General features: G+C 43.8%; 1 protein-coding gene across 1 annotated transcript in view; it reads left to right on the top strand.

Moving 5' to 3' along the window:
- Positions 1-224: 224 nt before the first annotated feature.
- The window catches only part of TRIT1 (tRNA isopentenyltransferase 1), a 30960-nt gene continuing 6868 nt past the window's right edge, over positions 225-24316 (top strand). Inside the window, exons 1-8 of the mRNA XM_040336970.1 lie at positions 225-408; positions 5839-5979; positions 14713-14808; positions 18842-19014; positions 20865-21004; positions 21098-21209; positions 21510-21622; positions 21737-21814. Of these exons, the coding sequence (XP_040192904.1) occupies positions 274-408; positions 5839-5979; positions 14713-14808; positions 18842-19014; positions 20865-21004; positions 21098-21209; positions 21510-21622; positions 21737-21814 (988 nt within the window). The 5' untranslated portion in view covers positions 225-273. The remainder of the gene's footprint in view (positions 409-5838; positions 5980-14712; positions 14809-18841; positions 19015-20864; positions 21005-21097; positions 21210-21509; positions 21623-21736; positions 21815-24316) is intronic.

Genomic DNA, 24316 nt, shown 5'->3' with positions numbered 1-24316 from the left:
GTAATCAATAGATTCCTGCCACTGACATTCGCACAATGGCAAAGTGGTGCCTAAGTTCTCCTTTGCAGGGGACACATTTAGTTTGGGTATTTATTTTCAATGACAGGGTCACTTTAAGTGGAAGACAGGGACAGAGGTTTTGCTATGAATGACTGCAGGCTGCCTGCACCTCACTCTCATTGTGTACGAATGACTTCATCTAGTACAGAAAGACAGACAGCCTCCAGGGCCGCCTCTTCCTGCTCTCTCGGACGGGGCTGTGACGTAGACAAGATGGCGGCGCACAGCTTGAAGCGTTCTCTACCACTAGTGGTTGTTCTTGGGGCCACCGGGACCGGCAAGTCCAAGCTGGCTATCCAATTAGGTCGGAGCCTGGGAGGGGAAATTATCAGCGCGGACTCCATGCAGGTGAGGAGGAGGGAGGACGGACATGCTGTGTCTACTGCTACAGGGCTAGTGTATTGCAGAACTCTTTTTATCACAACAGACAATATTTAACACTGTAAATGAGCGCATTTCAGGTTCCATATTATAGTACGTTTTTTTTTTTTTTTTATACAGGTCTGTTCACCCATATTGAAACAAAAAGTTGTTTTGGAGGCTCTGGAGCATTGTTGCTGCAATCAGTAGATGATGGGTGCAATGTGCAGGCTTCTGCAGACTATCCCTCCAGCCTCAGCTACATATGGGGGTGTGGGCAACTTGTTATGGGACTGGAGGAAGTAATCCATGGACTAGGATGCCAGATGTTGGCACACTGGTGCTCCATTGACATCTACAATCTGTGAGAGATGTAGCCTTCTATTTGCAGATCACTTTGGGCTGAACCACACACAGCCATGCAGGATTAGGCCCATTCGCAAGGGGATACACAAGCATTCCACCCCAATATGACATCTGTGTGGGTTCATGTCCCCAAACTCGCCCTAGGTACCCGCATGGATGTCACATTGGGACACAGCAGCTGTGTCCGTTCAACCATATTTCCCAATAGACATCTATGGGACTGCCAGCAGCAGAATGCACGCACCTATGCATCCCCCTTGCTGGCAAAACACAGCCCTGCACTGGGCATGCAGGTAATCGCCCTGTGTGAATGGGGCCTGAGGCTGGGTTCACACGTGTGGATGCAGTTCTGAGTCTGGGGGGTTTCCGTTTACCGGTTTAGGTGAAAATTTTTACCTGAAGTTGCACCTAAACCCAGGGGTTGACAAATTTGCTTGGAATCTAGGAGCCAGCTAAAAAAGTTAGGAGCCAGAAAACGCGCCCCGTCGAGCTTGCGCTCGACGGGGCGCCCACATATGTAAACGATATTCAAACCACACAAGTGAGGTATCGCCACAATAGTTAGTGCGAGAGCAATAATTCTAGCTCTAGACCTCCTCTGTAACTCAAAACATGCAACCTGTAGATTTTTTTTTTAAATGTCGCCTATGGAGATTTTAAAGGGTAAAAGTTGGACGCCATTCCACGAGCAGACGCAATTTTGAAGCGTGACATGTTGGGTATCAATTTACTCGGCGTAACATTATCTTTCACAATATTAAAAAAAATGGGGATAACTTTACTGTTGTCTTATTTTTTAATTAAAAAAAGTGTAATTTTTTTCCCCAAAAAAGTGCGCTTGTAAGACTGCTGCGCAAATACAGCGTGACAGAAAGTATTGCAACGATCGCCATTTTATTCTCTAGGGTGTTAGAATAAAAAATATATATAATGTTTGGGGGTTCTAATTAGAGGGAAGGAGATGGCAGTGAAAATAGTGAAACATGACATTAGAATTGCTGTTTAACTTTTAATGCCAACGGCCGCCACCAGATGGGGCCAGCTGACAGAAGGAAGAGCTTGGGACTTCACAAGGCCGCAAAGCCGCGGCCTCAATTACCGGCCGTCATGGGCCTGCCGCGATCGCGCGGCAGAGGTGGGGGCGCACGGAGACACAGGATCCTGGGCCTCTGTGCGCCCCCACCGCCGTGGGCCCGCGGCGGCCGGTAATTGAGGCCGCGGCTTTGTAGGCCGCAAAGCCGCTGCCTCAATTACCGGCGGGCCCCAGGTCACAATTTCTTTGTCGCAATTGCGACCTGGCGCCCGGATATTGTCGACCCCTGCCTGAACCGGACCCAAAAATGCACAGGACCATTTTCAAAATCGCATTGCACATGTGTGAACCGGGTCTATTGAAAGCTGGTCACATTCACATGTTATGCGAATTGGAAAACATCCACGTTCTGTCCCATCCATGTGGGTTTGTGTCACCAAACTCGCCCTTCCCATATTTTGTTCAAGTACTCGTGTGTGTGTATATATATATATATATATATATTAAAGGGGTTGTAAACCCTTGTGTGTTTCACCTTAATGCATCCTATGCATTATGGTGAAAAAATTTCTGACACTGACCAGCCCCACCCCCTCCATTTTACTCACCTGAGCCCGTTTGTTTCCTTGGCGGAGACACGCTATACCTCTCTGCCCAGGGTTCTCGGCTCTTGATTGGATAGATTAATATCAGTGCAGCCATTGGCTTCCGCTGTTGTTAATCAAATCCAATGATGCGGGGCCGAGTCCAGCATTCTGTGTCTATGCACCCAAATGCTGGACTCTGAGGAGTGCCCGCAAGGTAACCCCCCAGGGAAGAGTGCCTCTCCCAGGGGGTTTACCGATGCGGGGAGGAGTTGCAAGCGCCTTCTTGTGACTTTAATAAACAGTTTTTATTGAAAATACTTTGTCATAGTACTAATTGCACCTATAAAGTCCCATCCTCTCTATTCAGTACTTTAATCAGTACAGTTGTTCGAAAATACACTACAACACATTACATTACTTCTGATATTTTTTTTTTCTTGTATACAAGAAATTTCGTAACTGACCATGATTTGTCTGATAATCTCATTGTGTGTACCGGGCATTAGCCTCTGATCTGCAGCTGCCATGATGCTCTGCACATGTGATCAGTTATGACACCAGCCATTTGTGGTTTGACAGTTTGGTTGAGGACACAAGCAAATGTGACAGTTGGCATTCCAGGAATGTAAATGTTTTGTGAAACTGTTAAATCAATGGGTTCGGTTTCATTTTAAAGCTGAAACCCTGGCATCAAATGTTTTAACCACTTCCCGTCCAAAGAGGTCATATGACATCGTTGACTTTGGGGATATCTGAATGATGCTTGTAGCTGCTTTTATATCTTCTTTTAGAGCCGGACGATTGTCTGCACCGTACAATCATCGTGGCTGTTCAGCCGCTTGATCGTTCTTGCAGGCAGTGGGTGGGGACGTTCCAACCGCTGCTCTCCCGTGCTTCTCCCAGGTCGCCCGTACAATCGGCGAGAGGGAGAAGGAATAGTCTATGCTGGAAGTTCACCATAGAGAATCCGGTGGGCCAGATTGCTCCCAGGTTTCTCAGATTTTTCGGAGGCCGGGTGCGATTTTATGATGTCACGCCCGGCCTCTGCATTTGAAAAATGTCTCCGCCTCGGCTGGGAAGCCAGGATAAAAAAAATTGTATTCAGGTTTCAGAGCCTAGAGGTGAGTTCTGGGGACTTATTGACCCCAAATCTCCCTGTAAAGAGGACCTATAACACACTATTCCTATTACAAGGCATGTTTACAGAATAAAAGTGATTTAAAAATAAAAAAAGTGTCACAATAGAAAAATAATTGTTAAACAATAAATATTAAAACATTTTTTACGTGACCGCATATGTAAACTATGTTCAAACCACACATGCAAGGTATTGCCGCAAATGTTAGAGCAAAAGCAATAATTCTAGTGCTAGTCATCCTCTGTAACTCTAAACGGGTAACCTGTAAAAAAATGTTTAAAGCGTCGCTTATGGAGATTTTTAAGTCCCGAAGTTTGGCGCCATTCCACCAGTGTGCACAATTTCATAACATGACATATTGGGTATCTACTCGGCGTAACATCATCTTTCGCATTATGCAAAAAAATTGGGCGAACTTTACTTTTTTAAATGCATGATACGTGTTTGAAAAATTGCTGCGCAAATACTGTGTTAGATAAAAAGTTGCAACGACCACCATTCTTTTCCCTAGGGTCTCTGCTAAAGAAACAAACATATAATATTTGGGGGTTCTGAGTAACTTTCTAGGGGGGAAAAAAATGATGATTTTTACATGTAAGAGAGAAATATCAGAATTGGCCTGGGTAGCAAGTAGTTAAAGCGGAGTTCCACCAAAAAACTGAACTTCCGCTGAAGATGTGGGGTAGAGCAAGGAACACTCTTGCATATATTTTTGTCCTGTGAAAAAATGAGACACTATTAGGTGGAGGTTCGGAGAATATCCCAAAAATTCACAGAACATTTGATTCCAGATGACCCTGCCTTCTTTTTGCTTCATTGCTCTCAGAAGTATAAGAAATCAGTAGTGTGTCATTTCATTAATGCGCAAAGGCGGGAGTCACCCTGCGGTGGAGGGATTCTGGACCTCCCTCCATCGCGGGATGGCTTAATAGGACTCGGGAGATAGGAGCAATGGAGGATCTGGTCCTCTCCGCTCAAAACAGGAGGAAACAATATAATGAAACTTGGACAGGATGGCATTTATTTATCAGTTCAGAGGAAGGGAAGAGAATGCTTGAAGAGTGATAAGAGAAGGGAAGAGAATGCTTGAAGAGTGATAAGAGAAGCAATGTAAATCCATCTGAGCCTAGGTTCACACTGCTGCGAATTCAAAATCGCGGTAAAATGCGCGATTTTACCGCGATTTCGCGGCCGCGATTTTGCCGCGATTTCGGCCGCAATTTAATGTAAATCGCGGCCCGAAATCGCAAAAAGTAGTACAGGAACTACTTTTTGAAATCGCAGATGCAGCGTCGCACTGATTAGGACAGTGCCATTGCCGACAATTGCCGCCGATTTGAGATGCGATTTGACATGTCAAATCGCATCTCAAATCGTTCCAAATCGTACCCAGTGTGAACCAGGGCTCAAGGTGAATATCTGTATAAAGGACCACATAAGCTTGGGAGCCCTACATCTCAGGGGGGGGGGGGGGTTATTTATTTTTTGGGAGGGAGGAGGAAGGGGGGGGGGGTTTGTTTAAGGGATAAGAGGTTAATGTAAGAAGGAGAGGAGGATACAAATGGAATTTAAGGGGATATAGAAAGCATAGATATGGTGATTATGTTGACCGGAGGACCGGACTGATTGAAGTAGGGGGAACAGGTACAAATGTGCATATAGATGTGTTTACATTTGTAAATGATGGACGGTGAATTTTATGGAACATGTATTCTGTTTTGTATGTCTCTCTCTTCCTTTTTTGATAAAATAAAATAAAAGATAAGTAAAAAAAGAAAACTCGACTTGTACTCGAGTATATACAGTAATTACTGGCAGAAAAAAAAAAATGTTACTATCCAAAGTTACAACAATAAAGGCAGAAGATTTAATAGATGGAAAGATGAAAACATTACTGATGGTCCTCTTTGAGATCCATGAATATGGTTTTGTACAGACTGAGATACTTGTAAATGATTGTTATTCTGACTTTGAGATTATTGTAAATGGTATCATTCAGACTTTGAGGTCCTAGTAAATGATTTTATTCTGACTTTGAGAGCCATGCATATGGTTTTGTTTAGACTTCTTTGTAAACTTTTCAGATGGATCTCGAAAAAATAAAATAAAAAATTAGCATAATTCTCCAAGACTAGAGAATATGCATGATTTTGTGTTGTATTTCAGAATTTTGAGCTGTTTTGGTTTATTTTTTTTTTTCTTTGAGAAATTTGTATTTAATTTTGAAACTTGCAATCTACTATAGAATGATCATGACCGTTTGTAATATAGTTTATCTTGTTTTCTCTTTTCAGGTGTACCAAGGCTTGGATATTATCACAAATAAAGTGACCTCTGAGGAGCAACAACTCTGCAAACATCACATGATTAGCTTTGTGGATCCTCTTGTCACCAGTTTTACAGTTGTTGATTTCCGGAACAAAGCTGTTGCTCTGATATCCTTTTTGTTATCACATGCTATGCAGGCTTAAGGTGGCCATTGATGGATCGAAATTCAGCTGGTTCAGCCGGGACTGGCCAAAGTTCAATCCATCTATGACCTTTACCGTTTGTGAGAATCTGATCTACTAACCTTTGGATTGATGATGGGGCCCAAGTCTTTAGGAACCTATTTGCAGCCCATTTCAGGTTTATCATATTCAACAGTTTCTTATATTGAGAATGTCTAAAACTTATTTTTTTGTGTGTGATGCTCAGACAAGGAGTATTGAAGTAGTGAAACTTTTTGATTATGGAAGCACATAATTGTTCAGAAAGAATTACAAACATGTTGGAAAATACAACCAAACTCTCCCCTTTCTCCAATAAGAGGGAGTGAAGGAAGGTGTTGATTATTGTATGTGTGTGCCACTTTACTCCATAAGGTGAGACCCACAAAGCAATGCTGCATGTATATGGGAGATGTTTTACCTGCCTAAGAATTTTCTAATTCTGTGACTCCAGTGTTATCCAGACAACTGGTCAACACAACCTGGTCATAAACCTCCCCTGTTGCAGCAACAAGCCCAATAAGCAAAAACACATTTCTGGCCCGTGGACATGCAAATTGACTGTCGCTATTCATATAGTTTTAAGAAGCAGCCTGCAAATGCAGATTAATATCTACCTGTCCGGAGGGCAGTGACTCCTAACATCTCTGTTAAAGAGATGCGGCTACCAAAATAATTTCCCCTAATCGTCTTTCAGGACAGCCACCTGAGAGACCTTGGCTCCTCCCCTCTGTTGGAAACACCGCGCCAGCCCATAAATTTCCTCCTCCCCTGCTGGTCCTCAGTTATTTGTGTTTCCTCCAGAGGGGAGACACCATAGGAACAAGCCAGGAGAGCCAAGGGAGGCTCAGGCAAGACGGTCCTGAAAGGGAGCAGGGGCTCTCTGGACTCAAAAGACAGGTACTAACCTGAAAACGGCCACCCTCACATCCCTGAGCGCAGGTGTAAGTCGGGGGGGCTCCGGGTTTTGTATGCACTGAGTGCGGTGCGAGGAGGTACAGCCAGCATCCCATACTCAGCGCGTGTGGCTGCCGGAGGAATGGGGATTCCAGACGCGCAAGCCACGCTGTGTACTAGGACCGCTCGGAGCCGATGGCGGGTGACGTCATTCAGGCACGGGGGGCGGGTACTTCCCGGTTCGCGACTTCCGGTTCCGGGCGCGAAACTCAAAAACGGAGCCAGGCAATGGCTGGAGGGAGCTGCATAGACACTGTAGAGACAGCACACGCGGCGCTGGTGACACAGACATGTCGGAAGCAGAAGGGAAAGATGTTGCTCCAGCAGAGACCAGCTCCAGCCACAGCAAGGTAAGGGGAACCTAGGGTGGATTTCCCCTCTCCTAAGAAATAGCTCACCATCCCTCTACACCCCCCAGGGTAATAGGGAGGGGGAGATGGGTTAACCCCTCAGTGTCAGAGGGTGATTCATAGGGCCCCTAGTGTGGTAAGCCCATATGAAGACACTGCGCACCTGCTGTGTAGCAGGGGGAAGGCTACGGTACTAATCATGGGGTATATATTTTCACTTGTGTCTTTCAGAAAACTGACAAAGACAAGAATACCCACAGTACAAAGAAAAGATGTCCATCCTGTAAAGTCACACTTAGGGAGTCATGGAAAAAGGCTATTTGTAGCGACTGTATTGATAAGTTAGTACAGGAGCACACTGCGGAACAAAGTGATTTGGCATCATCAGTTAAAGAACTTTCTAACACCTTTGGGTCATTCAAAACATTTTTTGAAAACTTCCAGATCCCGCAGCTTCAGTCAGCTCCTCCTGTACAGGCAACAACGTTAGTCCCGGGAGTAAGACCTTCCACTAGTGCAGGCCCTTCAAGAGTTCCTAGTGAGGAGCTAGAAGAGGAACCTGACAGCGCAGTGTCCGGTTCACAGGAATCAGAGGAGGAGGCTCGGGAAGGTGATTCCAGGAAGCCCTCCCGCTACAAACTCTCTTTGGAGGATGTAGATCACTTATTGGAAGCTATTTATGCCACTCTGGGTATTCAAACAGAGAAAAAACCATTATCATTGCATGACCAAATGTATGAGGGTTTAGGCGACCAGGAAAGTAAAAATTTTCCAGTCCATGATGTCTTGATCGAAGCAATTAAAAAAGAATGGCAGGAACCAGAAAGGAAACCATTCTTTTCCAAAGCTTTGAAAAGACGATTCCCATTTTCGGATGACCCATCCTCAATTTGGAATAAGACACCAAAGCTGGATGCTGCCTTTTCTCAAGTTTCAAGGCACACAGACCTAGCTTTTGAGGACATGGGCATTCTATCCGAACCTATGGATAAGAAAATGGATTCATTACTAAAAAAGTCCTGGGACTCCACGCTGGGTAGTTTGAAACCAGCAATGGCAGTCACGGTGGTAGCCAGGAACATGGAATTTTGGCTGAACCAGATTCAGGAGCACATTGAGGAGGAGACGGCAAAAGACCAAATCCTAGCCTCATTTCCCACATTGTTGAGAGGCATAGCTTATATTGCAGACGCCTCAGCTGAACTGGTACGGATGGCAGCTAGATCGTCTGCATTAGCTAACTCAACCAGGAGGGCCTTATGGTTAAAGACGTGGCAGGGGGACTGCGCTTTTAAAACCAAATTATGCGGCATCCCATTTACAGGGGACTTGCTATTTGGGCCGGGATTAGAAAAAGTGCTGGACCGTACAGCGGATAAGAAAAAAGCACCCTGGAGTCAGCCACAGCAGACCAAAAAGAGACAGAACAAATTTAATTGGGTACCAAAAGGCCCCCGCTTCACACCCAAGGTAGACAATCAAAAAAGACCCTGGGCCCAGAAGGGGAAAGGCAAAGCAGGAGCTATTTTTCGTGCTCCTGAACAAGCCTATCATAAAAAATGACAGATTGCTCACAGTGGGAGGAAGACTGGGGGACTTCCTCCCTCAGTGGGAAAAGGTGACTTCCAATCGATTCATATTGAGGATCATAAAGGAAGGTTATCATCTGGAATTCTCCAGAACACCCCCAAGAAAGTTTTATTTAACAAAACTTCCGAAGGACAGAAGAAAGGCCGAAGGGTTATTGAGAGCCCTGGAGGATCTCAAGAAACAAGAGGTAGTAGTGGAGGTCCCCAAAAAAGAAAGGGGACTCGGGTTCTACTCCCACATTTTTGGAGTACAAAAACCCACGGGGAAGGTCAGACCAATCTTAAACCTAAAACCCCTGAACCTGTCCATAACCTACAAGAGGTTCAGAATGGACTCAATTTACTCAGTGAAAGCCCTACTACCTCCAAACTGTTTCCTGGTCTCCTTAGATCTAAAGGACGCCTACTTACACGTCCCAATACACAAGGACCACCAACGGTTCCTGAGATTGGCGATAGAGACGGGAAACAGAACCTTACATTTACAATTCCAGGCCTTACCCTTCGGCCTCTCTTCCTCACCCAGAATCTTCACCAAGATTCTGGCGGAAGCCCTGGCACCCTTGCGAGTCCAAGGCATTTCCATCATTGCATATCTGGACGATCTGCTGCTGTTCGCAGAAACCCCAGAGAGGTTGCAAAAGAACCTCGAGGCCACACAGATCTTTTTGAAAGATCTAGGGTGGTTAATAAATGTGGAAAAGTCAAATCTAAAACCCACACAACAGATTACATACTTGGGGTACGTGATAGACTCTGTGCAGCAAAGGATTTTTCTACCCAAAGAGAAAATAGAAAAAATCCAAAAAGAAACAAAGGCAATTCAGGTGAATTCACCATGTACCATCAGACAGATCATGTCAACACTGGGGTTGCTAACATCAGCAATCCCAGCTGTTCAATGGGCAGCCTTACATTTCCGACCACTGCAAATGTTCCTTCTAGAGGTTTGGGACCACAGGCAGGAGTCCTTAGACACCCAGGTTCGAATACCGACACAGGTAAAAAGAACCCTTTGGTGGTGGAGGACGGTGGAAAACATGACCATGGGTCGGCTGTGGACACTTCCCATTTCCCAAATCCTTACCACGGACGCAAGTGGGATAGGATGGGGAGCACATCTGGGCTCCCAAGTAACCCAAGGGATTTGGAAAGGGGAAGAGAGGAGGAGATCCTCCAATTGGAAAGAATTGAAGGCAGTGGGGCTTGCACTTCAATTCTTCCTGGGACAACTGAAGGGACATCATGTTCAAATAAGATCCGACAACGCTTCAGTTATTGCCTATGTAAACAAGCAGGGTGGAACAAGGAGCGGAACCCTGTGGGCATTAGCGAAAGAAATCCTGACATGGGGAGAAAGGAACATTCTCTCGCTATCAGCAATCCACCTAAAAGGGGATTTAAACACAGTAGCGGATTTCCTCAGCAGAAATCGGCTGAAGGAAAGCGACTGGGAACTAAATCAGGAAGTGTTCAGGCAGATCACACTAAAATGGGGAACACCTCGTGGATTTATTCGCATCCAAGAAGAACAAAAAGGTCAAGACCTTCTTCTCACTAAACAGAGAGGACGGAGCAATAGGAGTGGATGCTTTAGCACAAGGGTGGACTTTCAGGACATGTTATGCCTTTCCTCCACCAGTATTAATTCCACAAGTGTTACGGAAACTGCATGCAGAGAACACCAACCTGATTCTCATAGCACCTCACTGGCCCAGGAGACCGTGGTTCTCTATACTGAAAGAGCTAGCTATAGAACCCCCCTGGTTGTTGCCAGTCCAGGAGGACCTACTCTCCCAAGGCCCAGTATACTGCCCCCAAGTGGAAAAGTGGAACTTGGCCGCGTGGTTTCTGAGGAGCAGCTGCTGAAAGCAAAAGGTTTCTCAAACCACTTAATTGCGACTCTACTGAAAAGTAGAAAGATAGAGACACGCAAAATTTATGAAAAGGTATGGAAGTGCTTTGGCAAATGGTGCACAGAAAACTCCTTTAATACACAGAGTTCAGTGGCCGTCCTAGAGTTTTTACAAAAGGGAGTAGAAAAAGGACTAAGCCTTAGTACGCTAAAAGGTCAAGTATCCGCACTGTCAGTGTTCCTAGAGGAAAGGCTAGCATCTGACCCATGGATAGTCAGATTCTTCAGATCCTTGAGCCGGCAGAGACCTATTCAGACCTCGGTCTTCCCGAAATGGGACCTGTCATTGGTACTACAAGCTTTGACATCCAAACCTTTTGAGCCTTTGGAGGATTGCAATCTAAAGACGCTGACACTAAAAGCAGTCTTTTTGGTGGCAATCACCACTGCAAGACGGGTCTGTGAGTTAGAGGCCCTATCGATCAGACCCCCCTTTTTTCAGATCTTCGCAGATCGTATAATTTTTAAGTTGGATCCGGGATTCCTGCCTAAAGTAATCTCAAGGTTCCATACAGAACAAGAAATTATATTACCTTCATTTTGTCCGAACCCTTCTAGAGAACAGGAAGTGAAATTCCATAGCTTAGACATCAGGAGATGCGTCTTGCATTATTTAGAAGTGACTAAAACTTTAAGGAAAACGGACTCTTTATTTTGCATTCTGGAGCTAGAAAAGGACATAGAGCTACCAGGCGCACTATAGCTAGATGGTTAAAAGAAGCCATTGAACAAGCTTACAGTTTAGGAGGCATACCGATCCCAGAGGGTATCAAAGCGCACTCCACAAGGTCTATGGCAGCCTCACAGGCAGAGAGCTGGAGCAACGCCGGAGCAGATCTGTAAAGCGGCGACATGGTCCAGTTTTGCCACCTTCGTAAGACACTATAGGGTGGATCTTTGGTCAGCTAAGGATCAGACCTTTGGACGTAAGGTCTTACAAGCTGTGGTCCCGCCCTAGGGTAAGTGCTCGGTTATCCTCTCAGGTGGCTGTCCTGAAAGACGATTAGGGGAAAAACGAAGTTACTTACTGGTAACGTTCTTTCCCGTAGTCTTTCAGGACAGCCGGGTAACCCACCCAAAGGTATGTATAAGATTTCCTTACAGGAATTGTGATATGGTTAAGATGTGTATCATGTTTTCTTGTGTCTCCCCAGCAACTGGAGGTGCTCTAAAAGAACTGAGGACCAGCAGGGGAGGAGGAAATTTATGGGCTGGCGCGGTGTTTCCAACAGAGGGGAGGAGCCAAGGTCTCTCAGGTGGCTGTCCTGAAAGACTACGGGAAAGAACGTTACCAGTAAGTAACTTTGTTTTTTCAACTTTCAAGACACTTCCAGGTATGTTGGATGCATGGTGGTGCTCTGCGTCCTGTGGTTCCAGGGCTCCAAAACTCCCAGATTAGACAAATTAAGTTAAACAATTTTGGGTAGAGACAGATCTATTTTAAGAATCAAATGACCACTGATGGGGTCCTTATTCTGCTTACCCTGTTCTCTCTTCCTGTCAACATGTTCACGTGATTGGTTAATGGTACTTCATTTTCCCCTGCTTATCTGATGTAGTACTGATGTGTAGGAGATTGCAGATGGCTGATATCAAGTCAGGTTCTGCTAAATACCATTGCATTTAAAAAATACATGTAAGCTAGGTTCACATTTGTGTGTTGTGAGAATGCATACAAAACTATGCATGTTCCTGAAATGCACAAAAATGTGCATCCCTTTTTTAGGGGTCCAGCAGTGACTTAAATTGTTAATGGCACCCCAAAGCACCTTGCTAATGCGCACGCTCACACACACCAAAATGCATAGTAAAGTACCATGCGTTTTGGTGCATTGTGGTTTAAAAAGGGTCCTGCACTTTTTTTGTGTCATTTTTGTATGTTTGGCAGCCTATTGAAATGAATAGGATGCTCTAAATTTAGAGGTGCACTGAAATTTCGGGAGCTGAAAATTGTCGAGCGAAAACTGTTTATTTAAAAAAAAAAAAAAAAATTCTCATTCGGCCGAAGAAAAAAAACTCCCGATATCGAAAGAGGGAGTGTCTTCCTGGCACGCCCAGTACTCCACTCCCTCCTCATCCCTTCCCTCGCCGCGATCTCCATGTTTCACGGAGCTGAATTGCCCAGGTCGCAGTAACGGTGTCTGTGATAGACGGCACACTGATCCAATGGTGGGACATTGAATCACCGTGAAGTGATTACAGGAGGCTGCATATGCTGGGCACTGGTGAGGCTGCATATGCTGGGCACTGGTGAGGCTGCATATGCTGGGCACTGGTGAGGCTGCATATGCTGGGCACTGGTGAGGCTGCATATGCTGGGCACTGGTGAGGCTGCATATGCTGGGCACTGGTGAGGCTGCATATGCTGGGCACTGGTGAGGCTGCATATGCTGGGCACTGGTGAGGCTGCATATGCTGGGCACTGGTGAGGCTGCATATGCTGGGCACTGGTGAGGCTGCATATGCTGGGCACTGGTGAGGCTGCATATGCTGGGCACTGGTGAGGCTGCATATGCTGGACACTGGCGGGCTGCATATGATGGGCACTGGCGGGCTGCATATGCTGGGCACTGACAGGCTGAAAATAATGGACACTAGTGAGACTGCTGGGCACTGGCAGGCTGCATATGATGGGCACTGGTGAGGCTGCATATGATGGACACTGGCAGGCTGCATATGACAGGCACTGGTGGGGCTGCTGGGCACTGGTAGGCTGCATACGACGGGCACTGGAGAGGCTGCATTGATCTCCTGTATCATGTCTGCAGTCTCTGACCATCTCCTGTATAGTGTCTGCTAGAGGTGTACCGAATGAAAATGTTGCTAATACTACTAGCAGTGTGTTTTTAAGTTTAAGCAAGAAACTGAGGACACGATACAAGAGATGATCAGAGACTGCAGACTGCATTTTTCTCGACCTTTCTTGCACTAAAGGTGGCAACCATAATTAATTAATGATGTTAATTAAAAAGTTGATATAAAAATATTTTTAAAACTGTAATTTTCTGTGTTCGGCCTAGTGCATCCTTTATTTTCGATGCACGATGCACTCGGTTCACCCCCACCCTAAATGCTATGCATGAAAATTGCACAAAGATGTGTGTACATACATAGAAAATCTATGATAATATATATATATATATATATATATATATATATATATATATATATATATATATATATATATATATATATATATATATATATATATATAAAAAGTGTCCAGTCGCACGATTCAGCAGCTCCAGCTCCCATGTGTAAGGGAGTGCTTGACAGTAACTGAATTCCCAGAGCCATGATATCGATCATAGGCTCCCATGGTCCAGCCAATGTGGATGCACCCTCCTCTCCCTTACAGTAGTTGCTCAGTAACACAGGCGAGTAAGAGCTACAGGTAAAAAAAATGGGTAAGCACACAGATCTTCTTCTTCTTCCTTTTTTTTATTTCATTTTTTTTATACTCGGTATGCAGGATAGGTGGTAGGGGATGGAACATTTCTAAGACTAAGTTAGTATTGAGCCCAGTACACGGGCTGAATGTCGGGACTCGGGAGACAACGGGCGGTTAAAAAAAAAGTATGACATTTGTCCCGTGTTTATGTTGGGCTGTCGGATGGACATGCTGGAAAACCAGCAGCCGACCGTCTCCTGATCAGCGCTGGTGGGGGGAGATCGCTTAACTAACCTCACAGCCGCACCGACTGGAACTGTCAGGTTTTTTTTTTTTGTTGTGCAAGCTGCTGGATTGCACGAAAAAAAACTGTTGTGTGTACGCAGCTTTAGCCTTGTATTCCACTTTAAGGTAGAACGAATTGTAAATAATTGTGTATTCATTACTAGCAACTAAACTCCTTAATTCCATGCAAACATTGCAGATATATTTTCCAGAGACAAAATCCCAATTGTTGTGGGAGGAACAAACTATTACATAGAGTCACTGCTGTGGAAAGTCTTAGTTGATGTGGTGAGTACCTGCTTTTGACACTTTAGGCTTCCTTTATTGAAACCAGGAAAAGGGAGAGTGCAACCAATTAAATTCTAGGTCAGCCCAATATAGGAAATGATTGCTAAAACCATATTAAATGCTGTGTGAAACATCCCCAGTTATAATTTTTCTTATCATTAAAGTGGTAGCAAACTGCAAAAATAAAAAATCTTCTCCCTGCAAATGTTAGTGTGCTAGTATGCATCACATACTATCACGTTATGAAAGGCTTACCTGAAAACGAAGCCCTCCAGCGGCACACTGTCACTGCTGACAGGGCTTCCTTCTTCACACAATCGTCTTTCCAGGTTCACGGGAAGCCGCTGTTTGACCGAGCTTCCATGAGGCCATGGCACGGCTCTCTATGGACAGCATGCTGTCCATTTAAGAGTGCAGTGTGCATGCACCGGTGACATCACCGGAGCTGCTAAAATAAATATCTCCTAAATGGTGCACGTTTAGGAGCTATGCACTGTACCTACTGTTAAGCCTTATTATACGCTTTTGTGTAGGTATATATAATAAAAACAAGGATGAATTGTACATATTTAAGGGTACTTCCACACTGGGGTGCATTTCAGCGCTAAAAATAGCACCTGTAAAGCGCCTTTCATGCCTCCCCAGTGTGAAAGCCCTAGTGCTGCCAAAGCGCCTGCAAAATGCTTAGGCAGCACCACAACAGGGCTCTTAAGACTTTTTTTGGCCTCTAGCGGGGGTTAAAAGCACCCCACTAGTGGCCAAAAAGCGCTGCTAAAACAGCGGTAGAGCGCCGCTAAAACTTTACTGCCAGTATGAAAGTACTACAACTCTAAAAATATCCTTCTGATCCAACAATCTCTTGTGCTGAAAATGAGACCAAATACTCTAGCTATGACTAATATGATTCGCTGTATTACACTGTCCCAAGGGGCACATGACTATCCAAGTAGCACACAAACGCATAATTAGAAACCTTTAAACCAATCTCAATCCAAAATCCATCCATTAGTCTGCAAATAAGCTCAAAAACCCACTATTTGTTAATGCTGAACAGTGATGTAGTGGGTAGCACTCTCGCCTAGCAGTAAAAAAGGGTCGCTGGTTCGAATCCCAACCATGACACTACCTGCTTGGAGTTTGCGTGTTCTCCCTGTGCCTGCGTGGGTTTCCTCCGGGTACTCTGGTTTCCTCCCACCCTCCAAAGACATACTGGTAGTACAATTGGCTTCTGTCTAAAGTGGCCCTAGTATATCAATGCGAGTTTAGGGACCTTAGATTGTAAGCTCCTTGAGGGTAGGGACCGACGTGAATGTACAATGTATATGTAAAGCTCTTTTTTAAGTACCTTTAAATAATATGACGGACTACAGGGAAAAGTGCAATATGCATGACACCGGTATCAAAATAATACATATGATATGCTGTAGTCCTCAAGGGGGTGGAGAGCTGACGTTACACTCTGCAGAGCTCAGTGAGGAGAGGGAAGAGGTCCTTTCACACAGAACACAAGAACAGAGCCGAGGCTGTCAATCAGTTGGAGATCCCTCCCCTGTCACCTCTTTTCTTTTGGTGTTGGGAAAACTTGTCAGAAGTTATTCATGCTAATAACAGAGGAAAGAAGCGGCAGACCAAGATTACATTTGGTGCTCTTAATTGAGACAAGCACACACTAGGGTTGTCCTGATACCACTTTTTTAGGACTGAGTACAAGTACCGATACTTTTTTTCAAGTACTCGCCGATACCGAATACCGATACTTTTTTTTAAATGTGTCCCCCCCACATATGCAGCCATGTCCCCCCCCCCCCCCACATATGCAGCCATGTCCCCCCCCCCCCCACATATGCAGCCATGTCCCCCCCCCCCCCACATATGCAGCCATGTCCCCCCCCCCCACATATGCAGCCATGTCCCCCCCCACATATGCAGCCATGTCCCCCCCCCCCCACATATGCAGCCATGTCCCCCCCCCCCCCCATATATGCATCCCCACTGCCGCGCCGCCGATTGGTTAATACGGGCGGGGAACATTACAGCTTTCATTTGAATAGCTGTAGTCTTTCGCGCCACGTATAGACACTCCGCCTTGCTCGGGATTGGACAGTTCACCCGAGCAAGGGGGAGTGTCTATGCGCGGCAGGAAACACTACAGCTATTCAAATGAAAGCTGTAATGTTCCCCGCCCGTATTAACCAAGGGGATGCAGCGTAGCGGCGGCGGGGGGGCGCAAGTATTCTATTTCGGTATCGGGGGTATTTGCGGGAGTACAAGTACTCCCGCAAATACTCGGAATCGATACCGATACTAGTATCGGTATCGGGACAACCCTAGCACCCACTATAGAGATATGCTTTGTAAACCTCAGACATACATTTTTTTGCAGTTTGGCTGGTGGAGCAGCAGATGCCACATGTACCACAATATCAACCGCTTTGTGAATGGAGCAGCGATCTGTAATGGGGCTTTAAAGTGTTCACATTTCATGTCTGAGGTTTACAAAGCATATCTCTATAGTGTGTGCTTGTCTCAATTAAAAGCACTAAGTGTAATCTCGGTCTGCTGCTTCCTCTGTTATCAGCATGAAAGTTCCTTGGCACATATGTAATCAGTGTCATCCACTGAAATAATAAAACAGCTGGAGGAAGTGATGTATTGGGTATAGTGGCCAGTATGGCTCCATTCAGTCGAACAGACCTCAAGTAGTAGAACTGAGGGGCAGATAAAATACCCAATTGATGGCATAACCCTCCTCTTACAAAGGGATTAACTTGAAACATAATGTTAAAAATGATATTATCAATCAACTAGTATTATCAATGATAGGCAAAATATGTAACTGTGTATTTGTATGGATAGTAAGGATGAGCTCAGACGTGTTCACAACCCGCACGTGCAGAGTCCACCAGGAAGTCAGCACTGCACAATGCTAATCAGACAGTGAGATATTCCTCGATCTCTGCACCCGCGGATCAGGAAAAAGTCTCGCTGTGCAGTGCCAACCTCCTGGCGGGCTCTGCACGTGCAGTTTGCCAACACGCCTGAGCTCCTTCTTAATGGACAGTAATAGCTTTCAGCGTATGTTGCCGTATTTTCAGAAAAGTATCGATTTACATAGACACATATAATAATCTGTCTACTGTGAAAGTTTGTTTTTGGTACATTAAATAACAAAATAATTATTATGGCCACAAAGTATTGACAGCAATAAGCATGACCTTAATCCTCAGTATCTATATTCATGTGATTTCTTTTATGCATCAGCATCTTATGAATTTATCTGAATGGATACCTATGTTACAAAATGTTGTCTGTTGTGGGTTATAGTAGTCACTTGCCAATATAATGTATAACATTATCCTGCATGGTTACTCCCTGTGTGAGGGCGGTGCCTTCAGTAACAGTAGGTATTTGGCCCAACCCTCATGCTGGCCAATATACCAAATAAAAAAATTCCTCCAGCTGTTCTATTATGTTGGCAGGGTAGGTGAATTTGCGCATGCATGTGCCAAGGGGCGGATTGGTAATCCACAATTCCTGATAGAGTTGATGGCGCTACAGTGGAGTCTGCTGCTCCACCAGTCAAACTGCATCGGATGCTGTCTGATTAAGCTACCTGGAAGACCCCATCCTGCTATTATGCAGTCTATCCCACACAGACATATTCTATGTAGTATTGTGACATCGCTGTCATGAATATAGCACTTCTCCCTGTAGTTTTTGATATGTTATGATTGTGGAACATTTTCAGTCAGTAATTAGTGACTTGGGTCATTCTAGCATGGAATTCATATGAATTCTTCCAGTAGCTGGTTATTGAGCTTATTTTGCAGACTGATGGATGGGTTTTTGTTTGGGGTTAATTTTAAATGTTTTTATAATGATGCATTTGAATAGCCTTGTTCCTACTAAGCTGAAACATTTATTTTATTTTCAAACGCCAGATTTAGTCTCAATTTCAGCGTTGCAGACATTTCTGATTTAGAGGAATATTTTTTTGTTTGTATATGTGACGTTGCATGCATTCTATTTACAGGGATCCCCATCTGCAGTAAAAACAAATAACAAAGGTGATGCATTTCAACCTGTAAGTGACAGGAAGTCAGAACTGGAGAAACTAGATAGCTTTGAGCTCTACGCACGACTGAAGGAGGTGGATCCTGAGATGGCAGCAAAACTGCATCCACATGATAAAAGGAAAATTTCAAGGTGAGCATACAAAATAAATACTTCAAGCCTTGATCTGAATGGTGTTCGCTTGATGTAAAATGACAGTACAGTAGATTGTCGTTTTTATAGTGTAGTGACAGGGGTATAACTGTTCCCTTTGCTTTCATCATGGGAAACCCTCAAAGCATGAATTGCATGATAGAAAATGGAGCTTTAATGAGTAATGATTAGGTCAACAGTGCCTTTTATGAAGTATAACATTCGTGTTATGCAGTTTACCTTTCTCAAAGTGACCTAGCAAAGTACAAATCTTTAAATGCCCGGAAATCACTGGGAAACGGCATCATGCTGGAACAGAAGAGGAGTTATTTTTTGTTGCCCTGGCACTGACTTGACCAGCTGGGTTGGAAGGAGATGCTTCCTACAAAGCTATGCGAGTTGTTATGACATGTTCTAATCTGCTGTGTTGGCATCTGAAGTAAAAATTATTTATTTAACTGGGTATATTTGGTGAACCAGTGCAGATGGCATTGTTGATATGGAAAGCAGAGTATCCAATGGCAACACAATTTTAGTTTCTGAAATTGGATCTTCGATTTCAGATTTTTTTGGTTTGACTTTGCCAGTCTGCACATTTATTAGTTTCATTGTGGATTAAGACAAATTTTGATCGGAAAAACACAGGCATTGTATAGTATTGAAGAGTACATCTTAAACCTCCACAATTTCTTTATTTCCCTAGCTGTGTGTTTCCATAGGTTATAATTTTACAACTGATTTTCATTTGAAAATGCCTATTTGAAAGTGGTTCTAAAGGCTCAAGTTTTTATTTTACCTGTAATGCATTCTCTGCATTAAGGTAAAAACTTATGGGTGCAGCCCCCCCCCCCCCCCAAACTTAAGCCCCACCTCGATCCAGCGGTGTGCATGAAAGCAGCGACTCCAGGGTCTCTCTCCTCATTGGCTCACACGGCAGCAGGAATCATTGGATCCTGCTGCTGTAAATCACAGCCAGTGAGTAGCTCAGGAGCAGGAGGCTTGCTATTGAGGGTACCCGGAAGGAGGGAGGAGCCAGGATCGCAGATGGGGGACCCAAAAAGAAGAGGATCGGAGCTGCTCTGTGAAAAAACACTATTTACAATTTTTTTTTTTAATAATATAAGACGATGTAGAAACAAACCCCTGTACAACTGAATCGGCATGGTACAGGACCTTGACATAATAATAAATATACTGTGTTCAGAATTATACTTCCATTCAAATCTATGCAGACTTGTATCATTCATTTGGCAATGATGAGATCAAAAAGGACTTCTGAGGACGGGAATTATTCATTTGAGCAGTTGTAGAGATGGGTTTAGCTTTATCTATAGATATGTTAGCTTGAATTCCAAATATTATCTAAAGGAAACCAAAATATCTGCACCAAATTGGGTAAATATCTTTTAGGACTTAGGTACTTTTGTATGTGAATTAAGAAAATAAGGGGACAGTGCATATTCTGAACATCAAGTCCATTCATCTTCATTAAAGCCTGATCACATTGCATATACAAAGGCTTTTCCAAAGGCTTTAATTGTATCTCCAAATCTAATGGTGTACAAATGAGCTGCTTTCTTTGTGTAATCTTAACCAGTGTGCTCATTGTGGAGGAAGAGTGGAAAAGCAAGTCTGGTAACAATCTTTCTCGCAAGAGCTGACTTGTCTGTAACCTATTTAAGACATCTTTGTAGTGTGTACTTGTACTTCTCCCTTTTCTAGGGCTGCTGGAAGATTTCTGCAGCTCATCTCAATTGATGCTGAGATCTGTTAGTAGGGGGTAAAGAGCATTGGCCTGCCTTACAAACAGTGCCTGATGATGAACGAGTGACAGTGTGTCTGCCACGCAGGAGCCTGCAGGTGTTTGAGGAGTCTGGCTTTCCCCATACCGAGCACCTTAGACGGCAACAGGAAGATGGAGGAGGCCCCCTTGGTGGGTCCTTAAGGTATCCAAAGCCTTGCATCCTGTGGCTACATTCAGATCAGGAAGGTAAATCTGTCTTTCTAAACTTCCTAAGACTACCGTTTTGGTGTACTTTTCAGGAACTAATGTAAATGGTTTGTCACATTTTTTTTGTTGCAGTGCTTAATACCAGGCTGAATGCCAGGGTTGATGAGATGTTGCAGATGGGACTGATAAAGGAGCTACAAGACTTTCATGAGCGCTACAATACACAGCTTGTTGCACAATCCGAGTAGGTGTGGCACAGCACTTGAAATTGATACGTGCTTGATTATGTGTTTTTTTTTTTTTTTTCCTTACAAATCCTAGAAATATTTAAGATCATATAGGCGCAAAAGCCGAGCAGGTATTAGTTTGAGAACATCCTTTTGACCTTTAGTAATACAACCAATTAGAGCAGTGGCCAATCAAAATAATTTTTTCAAAATGTTATAAAGGCAGATTCACAAATTTGTTTTTATTTTGGTTGGTTGCTATGATTTTACTGTATCTACTGCACTGTCTTTTGTTTAATACCCATCTTTTTCCTAAGTCAAGATTACCAACATGGTATTTTCCAGTCAATTGGGTTCAAGGAATTCCATGAATATTTGGTGACTATGGATAACAGTAACCCAAAACAGAAAGAGGTTCTTCTACAAAGAGGTGAGCAGTACATTTTCTTTCACAGTCCTTATGTATTTCATTGTCCTCTTACTAAGGGCACAAAGTGTAATAAACTTTGATATGAGCGTATCCAACATTACTTTTATTTTTCAGGAATCGAATCTCTGAAGCAGAGAACTCAAAAATATGCCAAGAAACAGAATAAATGGGTGAAGAACAGATTTTTGAAAAGTATGTTTGTTCAGTCATTCAATTCTCTAAGACCCCATTCACACCTGAGAGATTTGTAGCTTGAAGCCTGAAGCTACAAAACGCTGGAGGGGAAAAAAAAATCAATTATTCTCTATGGAGATGGTTCACATCTCCACTCCAAAACGCCTGAAGCCAGAAGCTACAAAACGCCTGAAGCCAGAAGCTCCAAAACGCCTGAAGCTCAAACAAGTTCTGGGACTTTTTTTTTAGGCAGATTTGGGCATTTTTCTGCTTTTTTACATTGGCGACCTTTTTGACTTGTACAAAATCGCAGCAAAGACGCGGCATAAATCGCGTTAAAATTGCGCGACTTTCTGCCTGAAAACACTATGCTCAGGTGTGAATGGGGCCTTAATCAGTATCTGTATTTTAAACTGTGGTAGGCACTGTTGCAGGTGGAGATTGCCATGCCCAAAGCAAGCCACCGTTGAAGGCCAAAAAAACTCCTTTTTGCAGCATTCTAGGAGCAATTGTATTCCAGCTATCCACAACATTCATCTTCAAATGTAAGGAGGCTGTGCTTAAGTTGCTAATGCTCTGACAGCAGTTGGCACAAACTACTTGCTCAGGTGGACAGAGGATGCACAGATCTGGGCAGTGATTGGTCAACATGAACGATGTGGTGGAAATGGGGGGGGGGGGGGAGGGGAGATGGAATAAGTATAAAGGAAAGTTAAACTAATATAGGGCAGGGGGTAAATGTTTGACATTGGGTGAAATGGAAATTGATTCACACAAAAATTGAGACCATTATGGCCATTCAGCTAAAGTAGATAAGGAGCATAGTCGAAACCTTCTTCCTTTAAAAAATAAAATAAAAATGGATGGGTATTGCCTCTTTTTTTATCATGTGTCCCATTGGGGAGATTTGCATTTGTCCTGTCCCATAGCAAAACGGCAAGTAAGTGGAAATCCCTACAAATTAATGGCATTCCTTGGGGGCCCCCCCAGGTGACCAGAATTAGTGTCCCTATTGGAAGATTTCCCCTCTTACATTTCTGGGTACAACTCAAAATGTGGCAATTTCTTTTACTTTCAATGATGACGGTAAACAGGGCAAATAGAGAGGATGGACTTCCCTAGAGGTAGCACTAAAAACCTAACAGGTGTTCTAATTCCTTTCAACTCTATCCAAAGCTGAAAAAAAAAAAAAAATTATGCCTTTTGATTATACTTTAATATTAACCAGCAGGCCCTATTCTAAAATCCCCAAATAAAAATTATTCCCTTTACTGAGGCTATATTAATCTACATTCCCCATTTCATAGTTCTCTGAAACCTGCAGGCTCAATTAACAGGCAGAAACCAATTGGTGTGCTTTCTTTCTTGGCCGCTAAAGGGCCGCCCAGTGTAAAAAACCCCCCCCACCTCCAGGATTTTGCTAGTGTCGTAGGAGGATGGAGGCTTTTTTTTTTTTTTTCTTCAGCGGTTTACCACTTAAGTACCTCTTCACGCCAATATACGACGGAAAAATGGCACGGCTGGGCACAAGAACGTACCTGTACGTCCTCTTTAAGAGCCCAGCCGTGGGTCCAAAGCTCCGTGACCGCGGGACCTGATCGCTGTCGGTGTCCCGCGATCGTTCACAGGAGCTGAAGAACGGGGAGAGGTGTGTGTGTGTAAACACACCTTCCCCGTTCTTCATTGTGGCAATGTCAGTGATTGTCTGTTCCCTGATATAGGGAAAGACTATCACTGACGTCACACTGCCCCCTACAGTTAGAAACACATATGAAGTCACACTTAATCCCTACAGTGCCCCCTAGTGGTTCTCCTAAACTGCGATTGTAATTTTCACAGTAATCCGTGCATTTTTATAGCCCTGTTCGCTGTGAAAATTACAATGGTCCCAGAAATGTGTAAAAATTGTCCGATGTGTCTGCCATAATGTCGCAGTCACGAACAAAATCGCTGATCGCCACCATTAGTAGTAAAAAAAAAAAAAAAAATATTAATAAAAATGCCAAACTATCCCCTATTTTGTAAACGCTATAAATTTAGCGCAAACTAATCGATAAACGCTTATTGCGATATTTTTTTTTTTTTACCAAAAATAGGTAGAATTACGTATTGGCCTAAACTGAGGAAAATGATTTTTTATATATTTTTTGGGGATATTTATTATAGCAAAAAGTTAAAAAATTTAGATTTTGTTTTTCAAAATTGTCGCTCTAATTTTGTTTACAGCGCAAAAAATAAAAACCGCAGAGGTGATCAAATACCACCAAAAGAAAGCTCTATTTCTGGGGGGAAAAAAGGACAAAATTTTGTTTGGAAACCACGTCGCAAGACCGCCCAATTGTCAGTTAAAGCGACGCAGTGCCGAATCGCAAAAAGGGGCAAGGTCCTTAACCTGCATAATGGTCCAGATCTTAAGTGGTTAATAAAATTACCCTATTTTTTTTTAACGCTTCAACATTTTTATTTTCTTCAATAAAGACTCCTCTTTACATTGCTGTTTTTTCTGATTGCAGCCTCTGT

Source organism: Rana temporaria, chromosome 2, assembly GCF_905171775.1.
Source record: "Rana temporaria chromosome 2, aRanTem1.1, whole genome shotgun sequence".
NCBI lineage: Eukaryota > Metazoa > Chordata > Amphibia > Anura > Ranidae > Rana > Rana temporaria.
The sequence above is the reverse complement of the archived record's forward strand: the minus strand, read 5'-3'. Positions and strand labels throughout refer to the sequence as shown.